This window comes from Musca domestica, unplaced genomic scaffold (assembly GCF_030504385.1).
Source record: "Musca domestica strain aabys unplaced genomic scaffold, Musca_domestica.polishedcontigs.V.1.1 27, whole genome shotgun sequence".
NCBI lineage: Eukaryota > Metazoa > Arthropoda > Insecta > Diptera > Muscidae > Musca > Musca domestica.
The window spans coordinates 1,688,145-1,711,635 of NW_026712286.1; the positions used below are offsets into that span (position 1 = coordinate 1,688,145).

The 23,491-nt window shown below is 38.8% G+C and overlaps 4 protein-coding genes across 7 annotated transcripts; 1 reads left to right on the top strand and 3 right to left on the bottom strand.

Annotated features, from left to right (window-relative positions):
* The first annotated feature begins 560 nt into the window (after nt 1–560).
* Nucleotides 561–4,697, top strand: LOC101887997 (glutactin). Its single transcript, XM_005177102.4, has 6 exons — nt 561–2,264; nt 2,325–2,483; nt 2,545–2,862; nt 2,936–3,136; nt 3,306–3,653; nt 3,721–4,697. Exons 1-6 carry the CDS (start codon nt 834–836, stop codon nt 4,414–4,416), a joined length of 3,153 nt encoding a protein of 1,050 aa, XP_005177159.1. The 5' UTR covers nt 561–833; the 3' UTR covers nt 4,417–4,697.
* A 2,215-nt stretch (nt 4,698–6,912) lies between these two features.
* LOC101887322 (glutactin) lies at nt 6,913–10,307 on the bottom strand. The gene is made up of 6 exons (XM_011298124.3): nt 9,343–10,307; nt 8,807–9,277; nt 8,544–8,744; nt 7,945–8,113; nt 7,670–7,866; nt 6,913–7,610 (listed from the first exon to the last, which is right to left on the bottom strand). Exons 1-6 carry the CDS (start codon nt 9,568–9,570, stop codon nt 6,942–6,944), a joined length of 1,935 nt encoding a protein of 644 aa, XP_011296426.1. The 5' UTR covers nt 9,571–10,307; the 3' UTR covers nt 6,913–6,941.
* Nucleotides 10,308–11,431: 1,124 nt separating this feature from the next.
* Nucleotides 11,432–14,824, bottom strand: LOC105262574 (glutactin). Its single transcript, XM_011298123.3, has 5 exons — nt 13,214–14,824; nt 12,832–13,149; nt 12,398–12,773; nt 12,139–12,335; nt 11,432–12,079 (listed from the first exon to the last, which is right to left on the bottom strand). Exons 1-5 carry the CDS (start codon nt 13,712–13,714, stop codon nt 11,483–11,485), a joined length of 1,989 nt encoding a protein of 662 aa, XP_011296425.1. The 5' UTR covers nt 13,715–14,824; the 3' UTR covers nt 11,432–11,482.
* Nucleotides 14,825–16,890: 2,066 nt separating this feature from the next.
* On the bottom strand, nt 16,891–23,420 carry LOC101887487 (heat shock 70 kDa protein 4). Of its 4 annotated transcripts, none has more exons than XM_005177100.4 (7): nt 23,321–23,420; nt 22,614–22,824; nt 20,870–21,170; nt 19,613–20,803; nt 18,763–18,855; nt 17,933–18,133; nt 16,891–17,869 (listed from the first exon to the last, which is right to left on the bottom strand). In XM_005177100.4, the coding sequence occupies exons 2-7, from the start codon at nt 22,718–22,720 to the stop codon at nt 17,258–17,260; spliced, it is 2,505 nt and encodes an 834-aa protein (XP_005177157.1). In that variant the 5' UTR covers nt 22,721–22,824; nt 23,321–23,420; the 3' UTR covers nt 16,891–17,257. The 4 variants fall into 4 exon arrangements, with proteins under 4 accessions (XP_005177157.1, XP_005177155.1, XP_005177156.1 ...); XM_005177098.4 differs by having other exon boundaries at nt 23,119–23,363; XM_005177099.4 differs by having other exon boundaries at nt 23,115–23,363.
* Between the last annotated feature and the right edge of the window lie 71 nt (nt 23,421–23,491).

Consider the following 23,491-nt stretch of genomic DNA (forward strand, 5'->3'; position numbering starts at 1 on the left):
TCATCTCACCCTGTATATAATGGAAAACCATGCAAGACATTATATCTTTTGAAAATGTTATCATATTTTTGGGAGTCTTCTTAAAAATTAAGAAAATAAATATTCAAAAGAAATAAATTTCTATACTATTGATAATCTTTAAAGACATTTAATTCTGATTCCGTTTTGGAACCTCATTTCACATTACTATATAGACGATATTCTATTCCCCATGTAAGCAAATGCATTATTTTGTATGAATAAGTCATTTAACATTTAGATCACTCTTTTGGACTCTCACACCATGGCACCACATAATTCTTTATCATGGCTTACTTAGAATTCTAATCAATTGTCTGTCTGTACTTGCATTTGTTTATTTTTATGAATCCGATGATATTTCCGTATTGCCTCTTAAACATTCATTGTTATTCATATTTAAACATAGATTATTTAATTTACTTTGGTAATCTCTATTCTGGTTCAGGTCTTCTTCCCCCACGGAAATATTGATAAAAAAAAGAAAAACATCGATGGATCGCAGTTTCATTTTTAGTATTTAATGCTCGGCATCGAAGCATCATGACTTCAGTCATATCAATTCTTAAACAGCACAAAGGCGATAACCTTAGAAGGGCTGCAGTGGCAGTGGCAGCAGCAGCTATTGCTGCTTTCCCATTCGTAAAACAAATGATAAGTAGAAACTGAAGCACTGCGGCTGGACGTCGATTGCAACCCAGAATCGATGATGAACAACGACGACAACGGCAGAACTGTAGTGAAGATTAGCTTTGCTAATCAGCTCTACAGTGAGCTGGGATTTAGTTTCATTTGTTTCGTCGTTTGAAAGCAACATGAATCGGAAAAGTGGAAAATTTAAGCTGTTGCTGCTGCAATGTCTATTTATTGGCAGTTTCCTTTGGCACCAATGTGGCGCCCAACATCACTATGGCGGGAATGATGATTTTTCCGACTACGAAGAAGAGGATAGATACGATTATCATCATCCTTTGGATCCGCGAGCTAATTATGGTTATCGCTCCCCTGGTTCCCATGCAGATCGTTATGCAGACGACTATTCGCAGGGCGAGAGAGATCCTTATGATACCAGAGAGGAATATCCAGAACCACGCATAATATCACCACCACTTCCTGATCTTCACGATAGTGATAATCGCCACAAAGAAGAGAATCCTGAACCACATATTATCACTCCACATGTTTCGAACACTGAGCACAGAAATATGTACGAGCGAGAACCAGAGAATCCAGCACCAAGACCAATAACTCCCCATGTTTCATTTCCTGACCACAGAAACATGCCGTCAAGAGAAGAATATTTGGATCCCAGGCACTCGATTTCACAGGAAGAAGATCCTCAGCCACGGCTCATTACTCCACATGTTTCGGATTACCATGATAGAAACATGAACGCGAGAGACGAACATCCTCAACCACACCACATAACTCCCCATGTTTCCGGCAGCCAAGAAGATAACATGCGCTCGAGTGACGAATATCCCTATCCTCAACATGTTTCCCGAACCGATGATGGAAATATGCATTCGAGACCCGAATATCCTGAAAATCCATCACAACCCTATTCACCTCATGTTTCCTCGTCATTTGAAGAAAATATGCAGGCGAAACAGGAAGATAACTATGAGCCGAGTGAACGCGAGGAACGTCCTGTGGATCCTAGGATTATAACCCCACCATCACTTCCCTCACAACCCAGACCACAGGAAAATAACTATGTGCCAAGAGAACGCGAGGAACGTCCTGTGGATCCCAGAACTTTTGCCCCATCACCTCCACAACCCAGACAACAGGAAAATAACTACGATCCGAGAGAACGCGAAGAACGTCCGGTGGATCCTAGAATTATAACTCCATATCCCAGACCACAGGAAAATAACTACGATCAGAGAGAACACGAAGAACGTCCTGTGGATCCTAGAACTATAATCCCACCACCACAGCCTCCACAACTCAGACCATATGAACATCCACAATATCCATTCTACCAACAGGCCCGACCATTGCCATCAACTGGCCAGAGATCCCATAATCCACCACCTACTAATGCGGAGCCATCGTATGCCTCCACTCGTGATCGTGTTCCCTATCAGAGCAGTAGTAACAGGGATGCCCACATTGTAAACGTGCCACGGTTGGGTGCTGTCCAGGGTATTCGTGATTTCAAAACTATTAAAAATAGACCCATCAATGCCTATTTAGGTTTAAAATATGCCACTGTGAGACCTGGCATTGGTCGATTCCAGGTATGTTGTTCGCCACTAGAGGTGAAAACTTTCCTTGATTTTGGACTTTTATCTCCTTAGGAAGCCAGCCCTGTAGAACTGAATCCTTATGCCAGCATTGATGCCACCCAGGAGCCCGCAAACTGTCCACAGTTTCCTGATCTACCCGTTATCACTGAGAAGGAGGAGCGAGGCGAAAACATTGATGATTGCCTTACCTTAAATATTTACACGCCAGCTGTAAGTGCTTCAAAATGGTTTGCAGGAAATTTCCTAATTTTCCATCATTCTGCTTTTTTAGAAATCTGGTTCCTATCCTGTGCTGGTATTTGTTCACGGTGAAATGTTGTTCGATGGCAGTGCGGAAGAGGGACAACCCGACTACTTTTTGGAACATGATGTGGTGTTGGTGAATATCAATTATCGTCTGGCTCCATTCGGCTATTTGTCCACACTAACCGAGGATATGCCCGGCAATGTGGCATTATCGGATATCCAAAAGTCTTTGGAATGGGTTCAACAATATATACGCTACTTCAATGGTAATCCTGATCAAATTACGCTCATGGGTCAGGCAGGTGGAGCAACTCTCATTCATGCTCTGAGCTTGAGCGGAAAGGTAGGAAAGAGAGAATGAAAAGCATTTTATGAGAATGTGAAGAGATAATTTTTATTTTTGATTTCTCCTCCAGGCCCAAGGATTATTCCATAAATTGATATTGCAATCTGGCACAGCCTTGAATCCATACTTCCTGGATGAACAGCCCACCAGTACTCTGCGTAGTTTTGCCCACTTTGCACGTTGCCCACCCAGCCGTACTACTGAGGGATATGTTGCCTGTTTCGAGAGCATGAAGACCACAGATCTGTTGACCTTTTTCAAGAGATATTTTGTAAGTTGAAAAAGAGAAAGGGAGAGAGAGGGAATTTGGTGGGAGGAGAATGTATAAATCATCTTCTTATTTTAAACGGAAGAGAACAAACGTCCTTGTTCTCTTCCGTTAATCATACTATTTGGATTCGACTCTTACAAGGTTCTCTGTTTTTTTGAATTTCTTGCAGGAAAGCAACGAACCGCGTGGCCTGGCATTTGCTGGTGCCTTCAAATTGATTGTTGGTGATAAATTGGGCTACTTGCCCCAACATCCTGCCTCCATGGTTAAAAATAACACCTACCCAACTCTGGTGGGCGTGACCAAAGATGCAGGTGCCTTTATTATGACCCGTTTCTATGATCAGTTGGTGGATCTGCGTTCCCGCAATATTTCCGATTACATTAATGTGGTACTGAAACATACCGTCCAGCCCCGCCACTATCAATTGTGGAAGAATTGGGCCCTCATGCATATCTTTTCACCGGAAGATATACGCAATCCCACCATCCAGGGATTGGTACAGAAACTATTGGAGGTGAGCTGAAAACTCCGATCTCTTAAGAATTTTTCAAACTTTAATTTTTTCTCTTGAACTTTTTCAGTTGGTCAACTTGATCCTGTACCGTGCTCCTGTCATAGATAGCATACGCTATACCTCAAAGAATGTCTCCACCTATTTGTATTGCTTTGATTATCGTGGTCAGTATCATCGTTTCGGCCACTTACGCAACCCTTTGCCTTTTGAGATCGATGCCACTCTGAGTGATGACAACATTTATCTCTTCCCCTATCCCGAAGAGGTTAGCCAATTGAATCCATCGGACAAATCAGTGTCGAGTTCGCTGGTACGCATGTGGGTTAGCTTTGCGCAATATGGTATGCCGGTTTATGCCCAATCCATATGGCCCAATGTTAGTACGGAATATGGCCCATTTTTGCGATTCACCAATACCAAAGCTGGGAACTTGGAATTGGATCATCATTTCGGCGATGGTATTCCAGTACCCAATCTATATCCAGAATATTTCACCACAACGACAACTACGACCACTACAACATCTACTACGACCACAACGACTACCACTACAACCACACCACGGCCATACCAGCCATACAACTATCAACAACGTCCGCCCACCTACCCCAACTACCAGTATCCAAATTATCAGCAATATCCAAATCGTTACAATTCTCGTCCATATAATTATCGTAGCTATCAGCAGTCGCAGCTACAGCCACAGCCACAGCCTGGTGCCACCAATCCACATTATTCCAATTACCCGGCGAATCACCAGTAACCTAATTGCCGGAGCCTTCATGTCGTTCATCTAAAAATAGTTACATCAACCGCATTAGTTGTTTAGCAAAAAAAAACTTGATTTGTTGTTTTTTGTCAAATGAAATTTATTAATAAAATACTGAGTAATAATAACAAATAAAATGAAGAAGAATTAAATATGTATGTATTCCGCTCTTTACATCTGTTGAGGTGATCGCAGAATTTCTATTTCTTATCAGCTTCACCTACTTAGCTGTGCGAGACTAGACCCATACAATAAATGCTTCCTTATTAACGCTAGCGATGATGCTGTTGTTATTCTTGGTGTACGATGACAGAATTGAAATGGTGATTAGAAGAGGGTTTATGATCAATTCAATTTTATTAATTTATTTATATAATTAATTTATTTAAAAAAAAACATGCAAATTATACTTAAACGGAAATGCAAATCTCAGATTCCATGTGATTTAGGGAGATTGTCTACCATTCGCATCTATAACTGTAAAATCGAATTAAAGGGGAACCGTTATAATGGGAGAAGAGAGTTTCCTCCGAATGGAAAATAATATGAATAGGTCTGTCTGATTACATTTTTTCATGCAAGAATAGTGCAGCAACTACTTTCTCCGAGAGTAAGGCAAATTAATTCTCTGTAAAAAGTAAACAAACAACAATAGGTGTGTCTGGTTACTCTAAAATTTGTAACAATTGTTACAAATTGTTACTGGAAGTCGTCTGTTAACCCGAAAGTTCTGCAAAAGAGAGCGGTTGGAGAGAGAAATTTTGACAGTTCTTTCAGTGAGAGTTTGAGTCTTCTCATTCATCGACATTCAATCAGATGTTTTCTATTGTTTGTTTAGTTTCAATTTGAGAACAACGTAAAAAAATGTGAAAAAAGTAAATATTAATATGTAATATGAAAATAAAAGACTATTTCCAACATTTTTATTTAAAAAACTTGTAAAATTAGTATTGCTTCCTTTGTTTTAATTCTCCTTATGGGGACAAATTGGTTTGTTTTGACAAATCAGCTGATTAGTTGCAAGCTTCTGCAGGAATACCGTCTGTTTACTTTTCGCATTTTCCTTGCAAAAGAGAATAAAACTACCTTACTCTCTCAGAAAGAAGTTGCTGGACAATTCCTGCTGGAAAAGTCACCAGACACACCTAATATGTCTGTCTGGTTGCTTTTCCTGCAGGATTTGTCCAGCAACTTCTATCTGAGAGAGTGAGGTAGTTTTATTCTCTTTTGCAAGAAAACTAGGGGAAATTAAACAGACGGAATTCCTTCAAAAACTTGCAAGTAATCAGCTGATTTATCAAAAAAAAGCAATTTTTACGCAAATAAAAGAAATAAGGAATAAAAAAATAAAATGAAATGAAAAAGAATACCATCGGGCTTGCGTTTTTTAAAATAAAAATTATTTAAAATGTCTTGCCCAGATACACATCACAATCAATCAGCTGATTTGTCAAAACAAAGTAATTTGTCTGTCACAAAAAGAGACAAATCGTCCAAAAAGTTCAAATTTTGTTAAAAATTAAAAAATGAGCCAAAAATCAGAATAACTTCTATTTTGTTCTCCAAACAAATCAAAACAATTTGGTTTTCAATTTTCTGGATGAAAATGTATTCCACATTGCTTTCACCAAAATAAAACACCAACTGAATAAAAACAGGTGATTGATTGTCGCAGAGGAAAAATTATAACTCTCAGTGAAAGAACTATCCAAACTTCTCTCTCAAATCGTTTTCTTTAACAGATGACTTCCCGCAACAATTCTTCCAAATGTCTGGGTAACCAGACAAACCCATTACTTCTGAGGTCTGCCACTGTGTCTAACAAACCGGTGATAGAATCTTTCAACAACACACCAGCGCATATCATTTCATATGCAAATGAATCGCCCACACAAATCATTAATAATAATAGGAATATAAATAATGGCAAATAAACGGAACGATACTCAGCAAATTGGGGTCAGTAGGACACAACTTATTTGTTTTGTCTACTGTTTGTGCTCGTAAATATTCGAGAATATCTAGCCTATTATTGATCGCTACATTGATTTGCACTACAAAAGCTTTAACCTCCATTGTTCAGGAGTTTGAACTTAAACCTTTGAAACAGCATTCAAGAATAGGTGTGTTCGATAAACTTTCTAGGAAACATTATTCAATAACTTGTACTGAGAGAATTTTCTCTGAAAATATTCCTGAAAAATAATCAAATTATGTAATTTATTTCCTGAAATTTATAAAAATGTTTACACCGATCACAAAAAAGGTTTTTTTTAATCAGCTGATGTTACTGGACAATTTTTACTGAGCAAATTTTTCCAGTAAGCTTTTTCAAAATCTCATTTACTCAACTTTACTTTTTGGTTATCGAGATTTTGTAATATTTTCTACAAAATACTGGGTTATCAATATTGGTTGTTGTAATTTTTACCAAATACTGGATTAATCCCACCTAATACTTTTGCATAAAAACAAACTCCATTTTTTTTTTTAATTTTTCCAACATTTTGTTTCACTTCTTAATGTCTATAAATAACCTTATTTCTACTAGGATGCCTTCGTACTATACTATTTTTGGTTACAAATTTGCCCACATGGATGGCGGAAATATTGGCATTACGGCTGGAGCCATTCAAAAGTCGATGACGATTTATGGTAAATCTTCGTCGAGGATTCACTTTCGTAGTTCGCCTTGTGTGTTTGCGCGAATGATTCCTCCGCAAGTAATACACTTCTCTAATCAAGCTGTGACCCTGTTCCTCATCCATTGTGGTGGCCGAAAATTCTTTGAAATAATTTCCAGCTATTGTCAAAGTTTCATCCAGCTTGGCATAGGGCCCGTACAAAGTGGTCATGGGAGGCCAATAACCACTGCGATGGCTACCCAAGGGATGGCCATCGATTACAAATGAGGTCCACAAATCTACCATACGCTTGGCCATAGCCACATCGGGAGGACTGAGATTGCGCACATGTTCTGGGTATGGGAAGAGGTACAAAGCTTCATCGGTCAACGATACACCAGCCTTGAAAGGACTTTGCATGTTGTGTTCCTCATCCATATCACGATAGCGATTAAATTCTCCTGCATAATCGAAGGAGTACAGGAAAGTATTCTCCGGCACATGTTTGTTGTTCATGTTCAGGGCCAATAAAACAGGTAATTTGTGTAACAAGGTTCCAGCCACCTAAAAATAAATAATGTATGTATTAATATTTCGATAATCCGTAAAAAATCCATACTTACATCTATAAGTCTCGGTATCAGTGTGGCAAAGGTACCATTCTCCATTAGCCGGCGATTAAAGAAATCATGTGTAATAAAACTGGTCAAGAGCATTGTTTTATCCGTGCCCACAGCTTGTCGTATCACATGATCAATATAATCAAAACTGGTGTAGGTATCATCGGGTATTTTACCCTCAAAATCGTTTTCAACAATTTCTGAAAAAAAGAAACAAAGAAAATCAAAAATTAGAAAGTAATTTTAGTTCATTACCAAAAAAAACTACAGCCACCTACCATTTACTGTCTTCGACCCAGCGTTTTTAGGACAACCACCCATGGCTGGATACGAAAAATTACTCTTCAGCATCAGATCATAAGGATGTTCGGGTAAAACATTACTTGGTCCACCAATTGTAAACTGGATACCGCCAGTGTGGCCCACACCTAAATCAGATTTTTCAATCTAAAATACAAAATATATCCAAAGCAAATGTTTAGCATGACGAATGCGAACTTAAAACACAGATCCAAATCTGTTTTTCAAATTTTCAACAAAAAAATCAAAAATATGAACAACTTTTTTTGGAATGGCTGTTTTCTTTTGCTTTTGCTTTCACTTTCGTATCGTCTTGCAAAAACAGTTCTTCAAATCACTCATGAATATCAAAATATCACATTTATTCGTGAGAGAGAAAGAGAGAGACATATCAAAGAATTCCATTCAAAACAGCTTTTCACATCAGACAGTTTAAATTACCGCAATTTTCAGTGTTAAGTGAGAGAGATGAGGAAAAGGGTGTCCTCTCAACAACCTCTCAAAAAAAAAACAAAAATAATTTGAGTTCAATAAACCCGTGTATCATTTAAATTACCCAATCACTTTCTTTACTTACACCATGATCCATAAATGCCTCCAATAGTTCCATGGGTGACATATCCATTAAACATCTGTTCAAATCTCCCACAGTCGCCAACGTGCAATCACCCTTTCCGGCAATTTCTTGGGCAAATTTACGGGGATTGTCCTCAATGAAAATGGGCATTAGAGCTGAACCGGAGTGATATATAACCTGATGGAAGAGGCCCTTTTCCACCTGCAAAGGTAAAAAGAGAACACATAAATATAAAATTAAATAAAATTTAAAAAATTATTTACCCTTGGTGATAGTGTCAAAAGATGGGCAATGGCTGCACCACCCACTTGGCCGGCCACTGTAACCTTATCAGGATCACCGCCAAAGTATTTAATGAAATACTTGATATACTGCAAAGCTAAAAATATATCCAAAACTCCGGCATTGCCGGGAATTTCTTCCGTCTTGGTGGACAAGAAACCAAATGGTCCCAAACGATATTGTGGAGCCACCAACACAATATCCTTTTCCAAGAGATAATCGGGTGGTGCTTCGGAGTTGCTGCCCTCAAAGAAATACTCTCCATGTATGTAAACTAAAACCGGATAACTGCCATTCACATTGGGAGTGGTAATGGTCATGGTCAGGCAATCCTCAATGTCAATGAAGTCATCCAATTTGCGTAACGATTCCAATGCCACAATGGAGGGGCAGCCAATTTTTGCAGCTGTGGCATCCATAACATCCTCCCAGGGTTCCACAGGACGAGGGGCCTAAAAGGAGGTAGAACAAATATTACACTCTCTCTTTTAGTTGTTTTCAAAAACCCAATACCTACCTTAAATCTGTGCTTTCCCGAAGGTGACTCAGCATAACGTACATCCACAAACTGCACAACCTCTCTTTGGGTCCAAGCGGTTTCAACAACCTTGCCCTGTATTTTACCCAAACTGGGCAGTTCAATAATAATATCTTCGGTCTCCTCCTCGGAAGCTCCTTCCGAATACCTCATTAAAACTGCCAGCAATAGGAGCACTGTAATCAGGCTTCTTAATTTGTCCAACATTTTATTTTTGTTCTCCGTCTATCCGCTCTGGTTGTATTTTTGCACTTCGCGCCACAAGTCAACCGTTTTAATCCGAATATCTAAGAAGACTGATTTCACTCCATTCGACAGAACTCCATTTTACCGATTTTAACATATTTGATGAGATTTCGTTTTGGCCATAATGCAAATTTCACCCATGGCAGCGCTGGCCAAAGCAATCAGCTAATATTTTTACAACATTTTGCAAATCTCCGCCGTGTGCGATAGAAATTAAGAAATTTTGCCGACCCGAAAGTGAAAGAATGCGTAAAATAAAGAAGCAAAAAAAAAAACAAGAGAAAAAACACACATTCGGCTAAACTATCTGCTTGTCCATCCATCGGTGGGTCGTCGCTTGTTATCTATGGGTCAGTGCTGCCGTCGCTGCCAAAACATGAGAACAATACCATCTGCTTTAATCTTTTTACGCCAACATCATTAGCATAAATAAATTTGACGAATCGCTAAGCGCAGTTAGTTGCTTTGTCTTGAGATCATCGTCACAATGATGACAGCCACCTTTGAATTGAAGTGGAGCATAAATACCCTCACTTTTACTGCTAATAACAAGCTTAAATTATGCTTTCCATTGTTATCTGTGCATCAATTTCGATTTCATTCGAAAAGAAAACCCCTCCAGAACTTATCTAATGATTTAATCGCCGCCGACAACAGTGGAAAAAGTTCCATTTAATTTGTACGGCGGGGTGATTAGTTCGGTTTCAAATAAGTGAAAGCTTTAATAATCTCATCATCTTAATTTGTATTGATTTCGTCTACGTCTCCAGTCCAAGGGGTCAATACATCACAGCAGACAGCAATGGAGCAACAGATGTGACTGGTGGCGGGCATATTTGCCAGCATTTCAATCATGTTTGCGCTGAAAAAACTCCGCCCCAAAACACTTTCGGTTTCAAAATTATGTAAATTCAAGACTTCCTCACATCGTACATTATTTTCTTTGAGTTTGAGAGGAACTGCGTCTGAAAGTGCGTATATATTTAAATATTTATTTATTTTTGGCATAAAAACAACGTTCAACAAACCCCATCTTCCCCATCGGAATTTTCTGGAGTTAACATACACACACTTTGTGGCTGAGAATGTAAAAGAATTTCAATTTTTATTTTAAATTTTAAAAGGTACATACAGACATCCAAACATATGTAAATACCCAAAACGAAAAAAAATAACACAGCTACCGCTATTTTTCAACTTTTGCCTCAGAAAAAAACCCATGCATATGTATATCTCTCAGGAACCCGAATAATATTTAATATTGAATTTCGAATCTTTAATCAATTCATGAATATTGCAGACACTCTTAAATATGACACACTAAATCTGGTACTCTTAAGCGTGACATACTAAAGAAAGCATACATTATGGACGAAAAAAAATTGAAAACGTCTGATTCATACGCTTCCAAATATGAATACGAAATATTTGCCCCTTGGAGTTTGTTCTAATTTAGATTTATATTTATTGCTCAATTTATGGACAGTTGGTATAGTTTTTTTTAAGGAAATCAATGACATTTCTTTCCATAGCCAGATCATCACAAACTTTCTAATTTGACCTCTGCCACGCATATTTGCAAACAATGTCTTAAGGTTATAAATATTCTATTTCAAACTCGCATATTTTAAATATCTTTAAGGCCCATTTCACAAAAAAAATTATACAAGAAAATAAATCCCGCAATACCTTCCTTTTTACACGAAAAACATTCCAAAACATTCCTACCCTACGGGGTTTTCTGAATTTCTCATAACAACACAAGCCACCAACAACAAGAAATCTCATAATTTTTATTTTATATTTTTTTTGTATCATTTTGTAATACGTCATTGTCTTTTATTTACTTTTAAATTATTACACATTTCTCTATTTAAAATTTAGTTCTATGGGCAATCAATACAATATTTCCACCACGAGCTTCGCCATGTGACTCATCGCCATCTTCATCCTCCTCATCGCCCTCTTCCATATCGTCTTCATGTTCTTCCCGGTTCAGTTCATTGATGAAATCAAAGAAATCATCGTTGACAATGTTATAGCCCATTTTGTATTCCCTAACGGCGGCCGTGAATTCATCAATATAGCTGCTGCCAATGGCCACGGTCTTGCCCAACTTAATATATGGACCAGCATCACCGGTCATTGGAGGCCACTCTGGCATATGAGGGGCCGAAGGTTTACCCGTGGCCGCAAATGAAGTCCACAACTTAACCATGCGCAAGGCAATTTTCAAATCGCGATTTGAATTCACAGTGGCATAGCGAGGCCAGGGGAATAGATAAAGGTTTTCATCGGTAAGCGATACACCCAATTCAAAAGGCAGCTCGGTTTGATCATCAATGGTGCCATAACGATTGAATTCACCCTCATAATCAAAGGAATATATGAAGGTGCTGTTGGGCAATTTGCGGGCATTACCTTGGGCAGCCAAGAGCACGGGGTTCTTGAAGGCAATGGTACTACATAACTAAAACACAACAATCATTATTAAAAATACTCAAAATATCTTCTCCCTTCATTGCTTACATCAATCAAACCAGGGGTCAAACGATAAAGAGAACCATTCTTCAATTGTCTGGTGGAAAACACTTCCTCCAATGCATATTTCAGCCAGGCTCCACTGCTGTCGGGTCCATTGGTCTCAGAAATAATGGTCTTAATGTAGTCCGTGGCATTGAATTGATCATCAACGATGGTCTCATTGAAGCTATCAATGAAAATGTCTAGAAAAACCCAAAACCCCTTTAGCAAGTTACGAAATAGCCACAAACCTTTGTTTGCATACCCTTCATGATATAGGTGCCAGCATGTTTGGGTGTGCCAGCCATGGTTGGATAGGCCTTGAAATTTCCTGAAGTCAAAAGCTTAGCCGGGAATTGGGGCAAAATGCCGGAGGGACCTCCAACCACAAATTGTGCGGCCCCGCTGGAGCCAACACCTTGACCCGCCTTCGAAGCACCATGAACGCTAAAAGCTTCCAACAATTCAGTGGTATTCAGATGGCGTAAACATTTGTTTAATGACTCAATTTTATTGACATTTTTGCAACCGGCAATCCTGGCAATATCCTTAGCTGCTGGCAAAGGATTGTCGGTTATAAAAGCAGGCGACAAACTTGAACCGGATTGATAAATGACACGATGGAATAATCCTTCTGGAACCTAAAGTAAACAAAATTAAACATCTATCTTTGTCCGCATTACAAGTCGTCGAACATACCGCTGGACTCATGGTTAAAACATTGATTAAAGCAGCACCACCGGCTTGCCCAAACAAGGTAATTCGATCGGGGTCACCGCCAAAGGAGGCAATGTGATTCTGTATCCATTTCAAGGCCAATATGACATCAGAGACAGCAGCGTTGCCGGGAATATCATCAGACATGGTGGACAAGAAACCAAAAGGTCCCAAACGATAACGCACAGTTACCAAAACAATGTCCTCTTCCAACAAATAGCCGGGTGGGGCATCCAATGTATTGCCATCATACAAAAAGTCACCATGAATGTACACCATGACGGGAGCAATTGATTTGAACTGAAGACCAATGAAGAAGGCAAATTTAAGAAAACAAAATTTAAAAATGTGCAGGACTACTTACAGATTTGGTAGTAATGGTTAAACGCAGACAATCCTCGACTTCAACATTTTTCTCCAACAATGCATTGTAATCGGCCTCATCATCCAAGGCAGGGCAGCCGCCAAAAGGCCTCTCTGCCTTCAATGTACCGGACCATGGTTGCATTGGCTTGGCTGGCCTGAATCTCAAAGCTCCACTTGAACCCGTGGCATATGGAATATCAAAGAATTGAATCATATCTTGACCAGTCCACTCGGTTTTCACAGTGCGGCCACGTACAGCACCCAGGCCCGGTATAATGTGGTTAACAAAGACCTTTTTGTTTTTCTTTTGCACGGGCTTTACTTTCTTGTTTCGCATTCCGGCGGGTTTTTTATTCTCATTTATGCGATTAATGGGTTTCTTCTGTTTCTGCTGTCTAGCCTGGGTGACGCCAGCTTTCCTTTTTTTATTCTGTTGTTGGGCGGCACTCGCCACAACCCCAACGATCAGGATTAATAGAATCAAATAAGTAATCCGCATTTTGGTCCACGTTTAAGAATTTCCAGTGTGTTGTGTATCAATCACAACCTACAACTGTTCGAATATCAGAACCAAATCGAAGAAAGAAACCTCCGATGACTGGTCAAAAGACCAGCATATTTATTTAAATTGGTTTGCTATATTGTTCGATAGTTGTTGCCCCCGGGCCCCAAAACAACTTCTTTGCATTTAGGTCAAACAAGACAGCGTTTATCTTTTCTCCATAGCTCCAACAAAGAACACCATCAGACACCAACAACAACAACAGCTAACCATTTTGCAAAACGAAACTATTTTTTTTTTTCTGAAAGAAAAGACCAAAAACAAATTAGCAATTATAATTAATAATCGTTCTTCGGCATTTCTTTTTTTTTTCTAATGGCCAAAAATGTTCTTTCTTTTACCCAAAGGGTTAAATGTCATGTCGTCGGTCGCAAACTGGTGGAACTGGTTGTGGAGTGGCCGATCGATCGATCGGTCATTGGGTTTAATATTCTCGACTACACAAATAAAAGTTATGAAATGTTAATGCCATTCGTTTACTCAGATTTTTTAGATCGGTAATTAATCAAACCATAGGCGATGTAACAATTTAAAATAACGGCTCTGTTCCAATGTAACTTATGCAACAGCTCCAGAAAGATGGAACAGCTTAAGGCGTAACAACCTAGCAAGAAAATTGACAAACGAACACGATTCTTTAATATAACAATAATTATCAATTTGGGAAGGGTAGAAAATTCTAAGCCAAAGCAGAGCCGAAATTCATCGGTCACTTCATTTAAACCACCAATAACCTATTATGCCAACTGCTTTAAAATATCTCTCATCGAAGAAGATGCCACTTGGAAACCGGTTGTAGAGTATCTAAGGCTATTTAGGCGATAATCTTCAGGAGAAGAACCAGAGAAGAATCTTCTACCATTTAGTACACGTCTGATCAAAAAATAATGGTGGTTGGTCATCTGATACCTGACCTCAAGATGGAACAACAGTGTTCCTATGTGAAGACGAAAGAGAGGTAGAGACGATTGAACATCTACTTTGCAGATGTCCCATATTCTGCAACAAAAAGACATAGACAGGTTGGAGATAGAAACTCTAACGTTCTTCTCAGTGCATCTCATGGCATCTATGCCATCATTCTTTACAAAGTTTGCCAAAGGCATACCATCCACCACCATCCAACCTCCGAGCTACATTTCCCTCTATAAATCTATAAATCATTTCTTCATAGGATAACAACCATGGGCCAAAGATCTCCAAATGAAGCAGTTGCCGAATTCGTGTAGCTGTGCATCCTTAAACCAAACCTATTTGGTGACAGAATTCTGGGCCAAATTCTCGCATCCGATATAGAACAAAATTTGGTGGAACTGAAACATATAATATTAATAACAAGTAAAAAAACATTAAGTTCGGCCGGGTCGAACCTTTAATATCCTCCACCTTAGGGTAATGGAAACATTAGAACCCATTATGACCAACAAATACCAATTTTTAGACAAATCCGTGAAAAAATGTGCCAAACGTCATCAAAATACAGAATATCGGGAGGTACCGCTATATGGGGCTTACATACAATGTTTCGCCACCGGAGCTAGAACCCATTAGGGCCCACAAATACCAATTTTTAGACAAATCCGCGAAGAAATGTGGCAAAAATCATCAAAATACCGAATATCGGGAGGTACCGTCATATGGGGACTATACCAAAACGTGGACCGATATATCTCATTTTCAATCCTAAACACAATACAAATTGTTCTGCTAAATTTTGACGCTCTACGACAAATATTGTGGGCTGTATCGTGATTTCAACAAACAGACATACAGACGGTCATCGTTAATTCGACTTTGAATTTTATGCTGAATGTGAATATATATATACTTTATGGGGTCTACGACGAATATTTAGGGATGTTACAGACGGAATGACAAAGTTAATATACCCTCCAAGGTAGAGGGTAAAAAAAAGTAAATTTGGATAGAAACAATTAAGGGTCAACTCTTAACATTTCATATTTTGTTGGTTTAAACTATTCAATTTAGTGCAGCTAAATTACAAAAAAATCAATTCATTATCAGCGAAATGTTTTCGAATGTGCGAAAGTAGAATGCAAGACTTTTGTCAAATACAAATTTGTGGTTTTTCGTCCCACCTCGCAAACCCCGTTGTCGTGGCTACAATTTGATTTTCCAGTAGTTTCCTGTGTGTGAAGTTCCGATTATGAACAAACAGTAGATAAAACATTGATAACAGAGATACCGCACTCTACGGTCGGTTAAAAACAAGAGTATATCAATAGATCTTATCACATACAAAATAAATTAAAATTTAATTTTTTGTTTACCTCTAAAATCGTTCTTTTCAACACGTGGTAGTCAGAACACCACTTAGTAGTCACATTCCAACCCAACCACATTGCAAAATTTCCCTGCCTTCAACCAGGCGCGCAAATAAAAACACCAACAACGGATTTACTGTGTATGATTTTGAATATATTTCGTTTTATATTATTTTCCCAAATAAAAGTGTGGTTTTATTTTAGTTCATATCTTTTTCAGTATCTGTATGTGTTGTATTGTGTGTACAAGGATATTTTGAAATGTATATGTTGTAATAATGTAACATATATGGAAAATTTATCTTTTTTTTTAAATTTAAGGAAATACATTGAATATTGTTGCTGTTAATTTTTGGCTAAACTCATTCCTAATAAGTACACACGCACACACACTGCACATGTACGAAATAAGAAAGTCAACTTGTATCAAGACACATCAATCGTACCTAAAGGCGGTTAAGAGAGAAAAGTAGATAAGTAGGATAATTATTTTATAATAAGATCCTTCGTTTGACTGAAAATAAGCACAATTTGTTGTTTTTCTTTTTTTTTTACTGGAATTTTAAATGCATCTGAACTCTGATTACAAATGGAGTGCCAATAAATAAGTAACCAACATCTCTCCCACATGTACATTAATAGTAAATATTGAAACTTGAGTCACTTAGAAGTGATTAGGCGGCTTCAATATGTTTAAATTTTACAAATATCGTCCAAATCAAGAGTAATTAAGCGAGAAGAGTAAAGATAGGTTCTTACTAAACTACCAAAACTATTTTCGAGTTAGTTAATTCAATCATCATAAATATAAATAATTTTGGGGGGGAGTTGTTTGTTTGTTTTTTGTTTTTCTTGTATAGCTAAGAAATTGTTGTTTATTTACGTTTTATTTAATTATGTATGACATTGGAAAAAGTATGAAGAAGGACATTACGATAGATAGTGAAGAGACTAAGAGGGCGGGGATATGAATGAAAGGGAGGGGGAGGAGGAGGCGCGAGGGCATGTGTAGATTTATTTGATTTAGAGGAATATAGGAGGAGAGTAAAGTGTGTGATCGGTCTGCTTTTTATTAAAAAGCAATTCAATAATTTGTTTTATATTTTGCTCTAAAAACAAACGTCTGTGTGCTGCTTCTTGTCTTATAAATTCTCTACATCTAAACGGCGTTCCTGCTGCTACGCTGCCGACGACCCTATTCCACATCCATCGTTGAATCTTCTGGCACGCTGTTGGTGTGCGCTGTCTTATCACCCTCGGCCTTGTTGTCCGCATTCTCGCCGTTGTGTTGCTGTTCGCCTGCATTGTCTTTGGGTGGTGCAGGTTTGGCAGCTGGCTTGGGCTTGGGACGATTAATTACTGAATTTACGCAGGTGTTGAGGGTCTGTACTTCGTGACGAATGTCGGCCACCTTGACGGGACTGTTGGCTGTTCTGGGCGATTCAGCAAATTTGGCCATGTTACTGTCCAACCACTTCTGGGCCTTTTCAGCATGTTCGGCGATGTTGATGAATTCGGTCTCAGTCAAATGGTCGTATTTGGGTGAACCCTTCTTAAATTCGTTTACAGCAGCATGAGCATGGTTGATGGCATTCTTCAATTCCGAAAATACACCGGGGCAGAGTTCGTAGTCACTGGCACGATCCTTGATCGGGTTTGTTTGGTTGTGTAAGGCCTTGAGCTTGTTAACGTAGGTGTCACGGTCACAATCTTCACCGTCTTCGTACAACCAATTTTCCAGTTCATTCAATTGAGCACAGATAGCGTCACGTTCAGCATCGACTACATAGCGTTCCAAGGGACCACCCTAAAACAGACAAACCTCAATTAAGTAAGTGAAATGCATCGAATGACAAACCGTTATATTTACCTGGAGCTTGTTACGCATATCGTAAACGAACTCTTCCAAAGCGTTTTTGGCGTCAATACGTTCGGTTTCCTTGGCGTCATTGGACACCATCTTAGCCTCTTGTTGAATCAAGTTACTCAATTCGTTGGGCAAAAAGCCGTGTGTGTGCACATCCATGGGCAGCTCAATCAATTTGGTGGTTTTCTTCTTCTTATCGGCACCCTGAAACACACAAAAGTCAACCAAATGAGAAACCAAGCGAATTCAGATTCCGGAAGAAAGCAAGAAAAAAGTAGAAAGAGGAAATTTGTAGATGGTTAATCTTAAATTAGCATTGAACCAACAACAGAAGCCTATCCTAAAACCCTGAGTATTAGATTTGGGAAGGAACATTTTGGGCTAGTAAAACACTTTGGAGGCAAAAGGAAGAGTGTGCATAATTCCAAAGCAGGGGAGGAGTGAAGGGCGTCTTTATTGTGTGTTTAAACATACATATTTGAATGGGTGTTGGACAAACTTAAACATACGTATTTCAAGTGTACTATTCATTGATTCTGTTTTGTTTTTATTATTGACAAGGAGAGTACTCAAGGGTAGGCTTGTGAGCTGTTTTCTTCTTTAGTGTCTTTCTTTAAAGAAGTAGTAGCCATCTGCCATTGACATTCATTCATTCGGCAGCATGCATGCAGCAGTATGACGAATGCCAATGTTCGGTCTGTGTATTTGTTTTTCAGCAAATTTCCAATTTCTTGTCTTTTCTTTTATTTTGTTTTGTTTGGAAGTAGAGTGTGTGTAAGGAAAAACTTAATTGTTAAATAGTAAACAAAAGCTTTAGCGTATACGAAACGTACCGGAGTAAACCAGCCCTTGACCCGTTGAGCCCACCCTTGTCCTCCAGGTGATGAGGCAGTATTTGTACTATCGTCCTCATTGTCATTACAAGCCTACGCGACAGTTTGTGTGGTAATGGACCATTATCGTCAGACAATGATGACGAGGAGATGTGGTGGTGGTATTGGTGGTAAGAACGAAACCAAGAAGACAACAAAAAACACAAAAATCAATTTCGTATTTCAAAAATTTAACCTACTTTCCTTTTCTTATTTTTTTTTTTTTATTGAAAGGAAATTGACATTGCTTATTATGAAGGTGTGAAATAGCAGAGAAGAAAAACGGTACAGAACTTAAGTATGCATAAATGGTTCTAGTCCAAGGGAATTTCAACGTTAGATGTTTAATAATGAGGTAGCAAATTGCCTCGAAAGAGAATAAATATTATGAAGTATAAGTTAACAAACGCTAAGGGTGTATTCTTTCGGATTATTACTAATCTAAGATTATCTTTGTTTATATATTACGTTTTATCTTAAGCTAACGTTGAAATACCCTAAACATAGACTTGTTTCATATAAAAATGTGATCGCTTCAAGGACAGCAGAACGAAAGTATATGAAAGTCAAAGAAATGATAACTGATTTGGAGAGTTAGTAAAATTAATCTACAAATTGGTTAGAACTTAAATGTGCTAGACGTTGAACTACATTTGAGGTAAACTAAAAGGTGATTGAAAAACTCAAAAACAGAACTTTTGCTCGCAACATTGAACACTTAGACTGGGACGAAATACCACTACAGATGTTTGTTTAATGATTTGATGAGGAAGAAACAATAGCGTCGCGTCTAGTGCGATCGATGACTTACCTCTGTCTGCACATCCATGGGTTCACCACCATTGTTTTGTTGCTGTTGTTCTCCTCCTGCTGGCTGCTCAGCATTAGCTGCGGGCTCTGGAGTTGGTGGCTCTTCGGCTTCTTTCTTGTCGACCAACGAAGCACTGGAGATCAATACAATACCATGATGGTTGATTCTTACTTTGACCTTAACCTCGGCATATTCTCCCTTGTCATTGGGCTTGACATCTTTAATGGTCCAGCGGCCAATAACGGGATCTGGATAAGGAATAGATTGTGAATACTGAACTGTCATGGTGAAGGGTTCTTTGCGGTTCAAGGTCAAAAGACGGCTGAATGGTGCTGCATGGAAAACAGGGAACACTTCAATGCCACCACCAGATACTGAGCCATCGCCTTCCCAAGTAACCATAACGGGATAATTCTGAATGTCGGTAACACCGAATTCACGAACACGAACAGCGGGTGACATGATGGCGCATTGCAAGGCTGCACCCCGGGACACCGACTCGTCCTGATTCAATGTGGTACTGGCCGATTTACCAAATACACTCTCAATCAACTGCTTAATGGCGGGAATACGTGAGCTACCGCCAACAATTTCCACTGAGTGGATGTCCTCCAGTGTTAACTTGGAATCTGCCAACAGTTTTTTGAAAGTTTTCTCCACACGTTGGAACAATGGAGCACACAATTCTTCCATCTCCGAACGCTGCATGCTTGACGAAACATCTACGTCCTCCATGAAGCATTCGATGTTCAATGGCAATTTGGTGCTGTTGGCCGACATTTGTTTCTTCAATTTCTCGACCTCGGTAATCAGACGCAGCCAACAACGAGCGTTTGTCTTGGCATTTATCTTGTAGCGGTCCTGGAACTCCTTGGCAAAGTGGTCGGCCAAAACGGTGTTAAAGTCACGGCCTCCAATATAATCCCAGGTGCTGGCCAGCATCTTGAGTTTGCCTTTGGTAAAGGCACATGCACTGACCTGCAGTGAGGCATGGCCGCAGTCCACAAAGATAACATTACGAGGTTTGTCCTCGGGCAAGTCCTGCTTGTAGAAACCATATGACAAGGCTGTTGCTGTGGTCTCATTCATTAGGCGTAGAACGTTAAGGCCAGTGATTTGGGCAGCATCGAGTAAAGCCTTGCGCTCAGCATTGGTGAAGTACACAGGGCAAGTAATAACGCAGTCATTTACCTAAACGAAAAAAAACACCATACGATATTAGCTGCTAAAGAAAAGTGCGGGCTTTTGAAAACATACCTGTGTTCCCAAAGCATGGGTGGAAGTTTCCTTCAATTTGGTAAATAACATGGCAGTCAACTGTTCGGGAGTAAAGGTCTGCTCTTGATCCAAATAGTTGACATGATAACCGATGCTACCATCGGGCAAGCTGGTAACTTTTGTTGGAATGCTGTTAAGTTCACGTTGCACATGGGGATCGTTGAATTTCCGACCCAGCAATTGTTTGAAGCCACTAACTGTGTTTTTCATATTTGTGACTTGCTGATTTTTGGCAGCAACACCAATGATACGTTTTTTGCCATCGAAAGCCACACATGATCTAAAATTAAATACCAAGTGATTAAGTTTAGTTGCTCTTAAGTCCGGTCTAGTGAGAGAGGAATCGAGAAGCAAACAAGTGACGTCATTGCAGATGATAATGGATAATGCTACTTATCTCAAGACGGTAGCTAATGACCATTGAGTCATAATCTAAGTCTCATGGGATTTATTATCTTATATAAAAATCGATACTTTAATTCCTTTTGGATAGGAAAAAGTGACCAGATAAACACCAATGTTGGCTCTTAAAGGTGTTAATTAAATTCAATTTAGGGCATTACAAATCTCTAGTATGGCTTGTTTTTTTTTAGTGTTTCTAGAAATGGATTGTTTGTTTCTCACCATTTACCGGTTGGTGACTACACTTTTTTTTTGATGGCCAAATGGGGTGTTGCATGTGTGTGCGTGTGTGAGTAAACGTATGCCTGGTTGTGTGGTTGTATATGATTTTTGGGATACCTACTTTTTTGATTATCAAAATGACGCAGCTTTTGGCCATTCGAACGAAAATACCAACCACCCACACATGCTATGGAAATGTTTTCAAATAAACAATCAAACGAAATGTATTGGGAAGAAATTAAATTAGAAAAAAAAAACACCTTCAAATGGTGGTAACATGGGGGAACCAAATGCTCGATGGTTGGTGGTTAAAGTATTGTCATCAAACTAAATGGAATGAATGGCGTGTGCGTGTGTGTATGTGGTGCCAATGGACTTCAATCAATTGCTATGACATCATTTGGACAAAAATGCATTCCGCCGCAATCACTGATGCACATCTGAACAATATTTTATCCATAAATGGCCATGCTACACAAAAATCATACAAACATCGCGTAAACGGCGGCAAGATCTTCTTAAAACGCAAACGAACACACACACACATTTGAAACGACATTGAAAAGCCGGCTTACATATCATTCGCCCGTTCAGCACATAGCAACATATCTACACATAACCCCCATGCTGGTTGAAGATGTCGTCCAAAACATATGATCGAGTGTTGATATTTGAGGGTGATTCTACCAACGTTAAGCCGTAACAGCTGAGTGCCCTTATAAAAGGGACAAAGAAAAAAATCAATATCTTCCAGAAAAATACACATGTTTCTGGAATGTTTCCTAGCAATAGCAGTTATGACTCCCCTTAATGCAGCGATGTTTATTCAGACATTGGTTTCTCTAGTTCAGTTTGTTTATTTGCAAGGACAACTGACCTCCTCACGTTTTATCGAAAATTGACTTAGTCTTTTGACAAATTTTCCGTTGTCCACAACCAAGAGAGTGAGAGAGCGAACAAACAGAAGGCACACTTTGAGAAGAAGAAAAAGAATTGAATGGGAGAAAAGAAAAAAAATAAAACTAACCTCACTTTTCGCCACTTGTAATGCTTAATCATTTTTTGTAATAACAAGTCAAGAATCATTGTCAATACTTACGGTGTTGCTCTTAAGCTGTAGTCATTGGCAAGAGTCTCAATACCGCCAGCCTTGGCGGCGGCGACATAGCACGACTCGCTACCAAAATCAATACCAATCACAGACATTTTTCTTTTTTGTTACTGTGTGTTTTTGTTCTTCTATAAAGTTAAAAAACTGTTGGGCAGCTCTGTGTAATTTCAGACCACCAAAACAAACTTCCAGAATTTATCTGCAATGGAAAAAATGATATACACTTTTCAGTTTAGCACTTGGACCTTTTACACATATTATTCTTTCACAAAACTAAAACTAGAACAAACACGTCACTCAATGAGTCCAACGAAAGAAGAAAAATTAAATAATAAATCCAGAATGTTCGACAAAATGTTAATATTTCTCAAATAATTCAATATTTTATCACTGATTCATATGGCACATGGAAACTTTTTATGCAAATCCAACTGTCCTCCATTCATCAAAAACTTAAAACATTGAATTATGTAGTACGAAAGTACATACATACGTTTTTCGCTTTGGAGAATCTTTGCTCTTTAGACGGTATGGTATGGTACAGTGAGTGGCGTTTGGTTTAACTTTTATCTGTAGTTCTTTATCTGTTCTTTGCTACACGTTGGTTTATTAGTTTTTCGACTCGCTTGTTAGTTTGCAAATTTTTATTTCTTTTCTGTGTGATTTAAACGTTTTTTTCCTCCTCGCTAGGTTACCTTTAAAAGCTAGTGTTTCTCACGTCGTTTTCTTTTCAACTGATTACTCTGACTTTGGATTTTTGTGTCTCTTTTCCTCTCGTGAATCTTCTAGAAAATTTTGACACTTGTTTTGTGTCGCATTTGCAGTGTTGTATTCAGAGGAAATAACAAGGCGCGTATCTAGTGGAA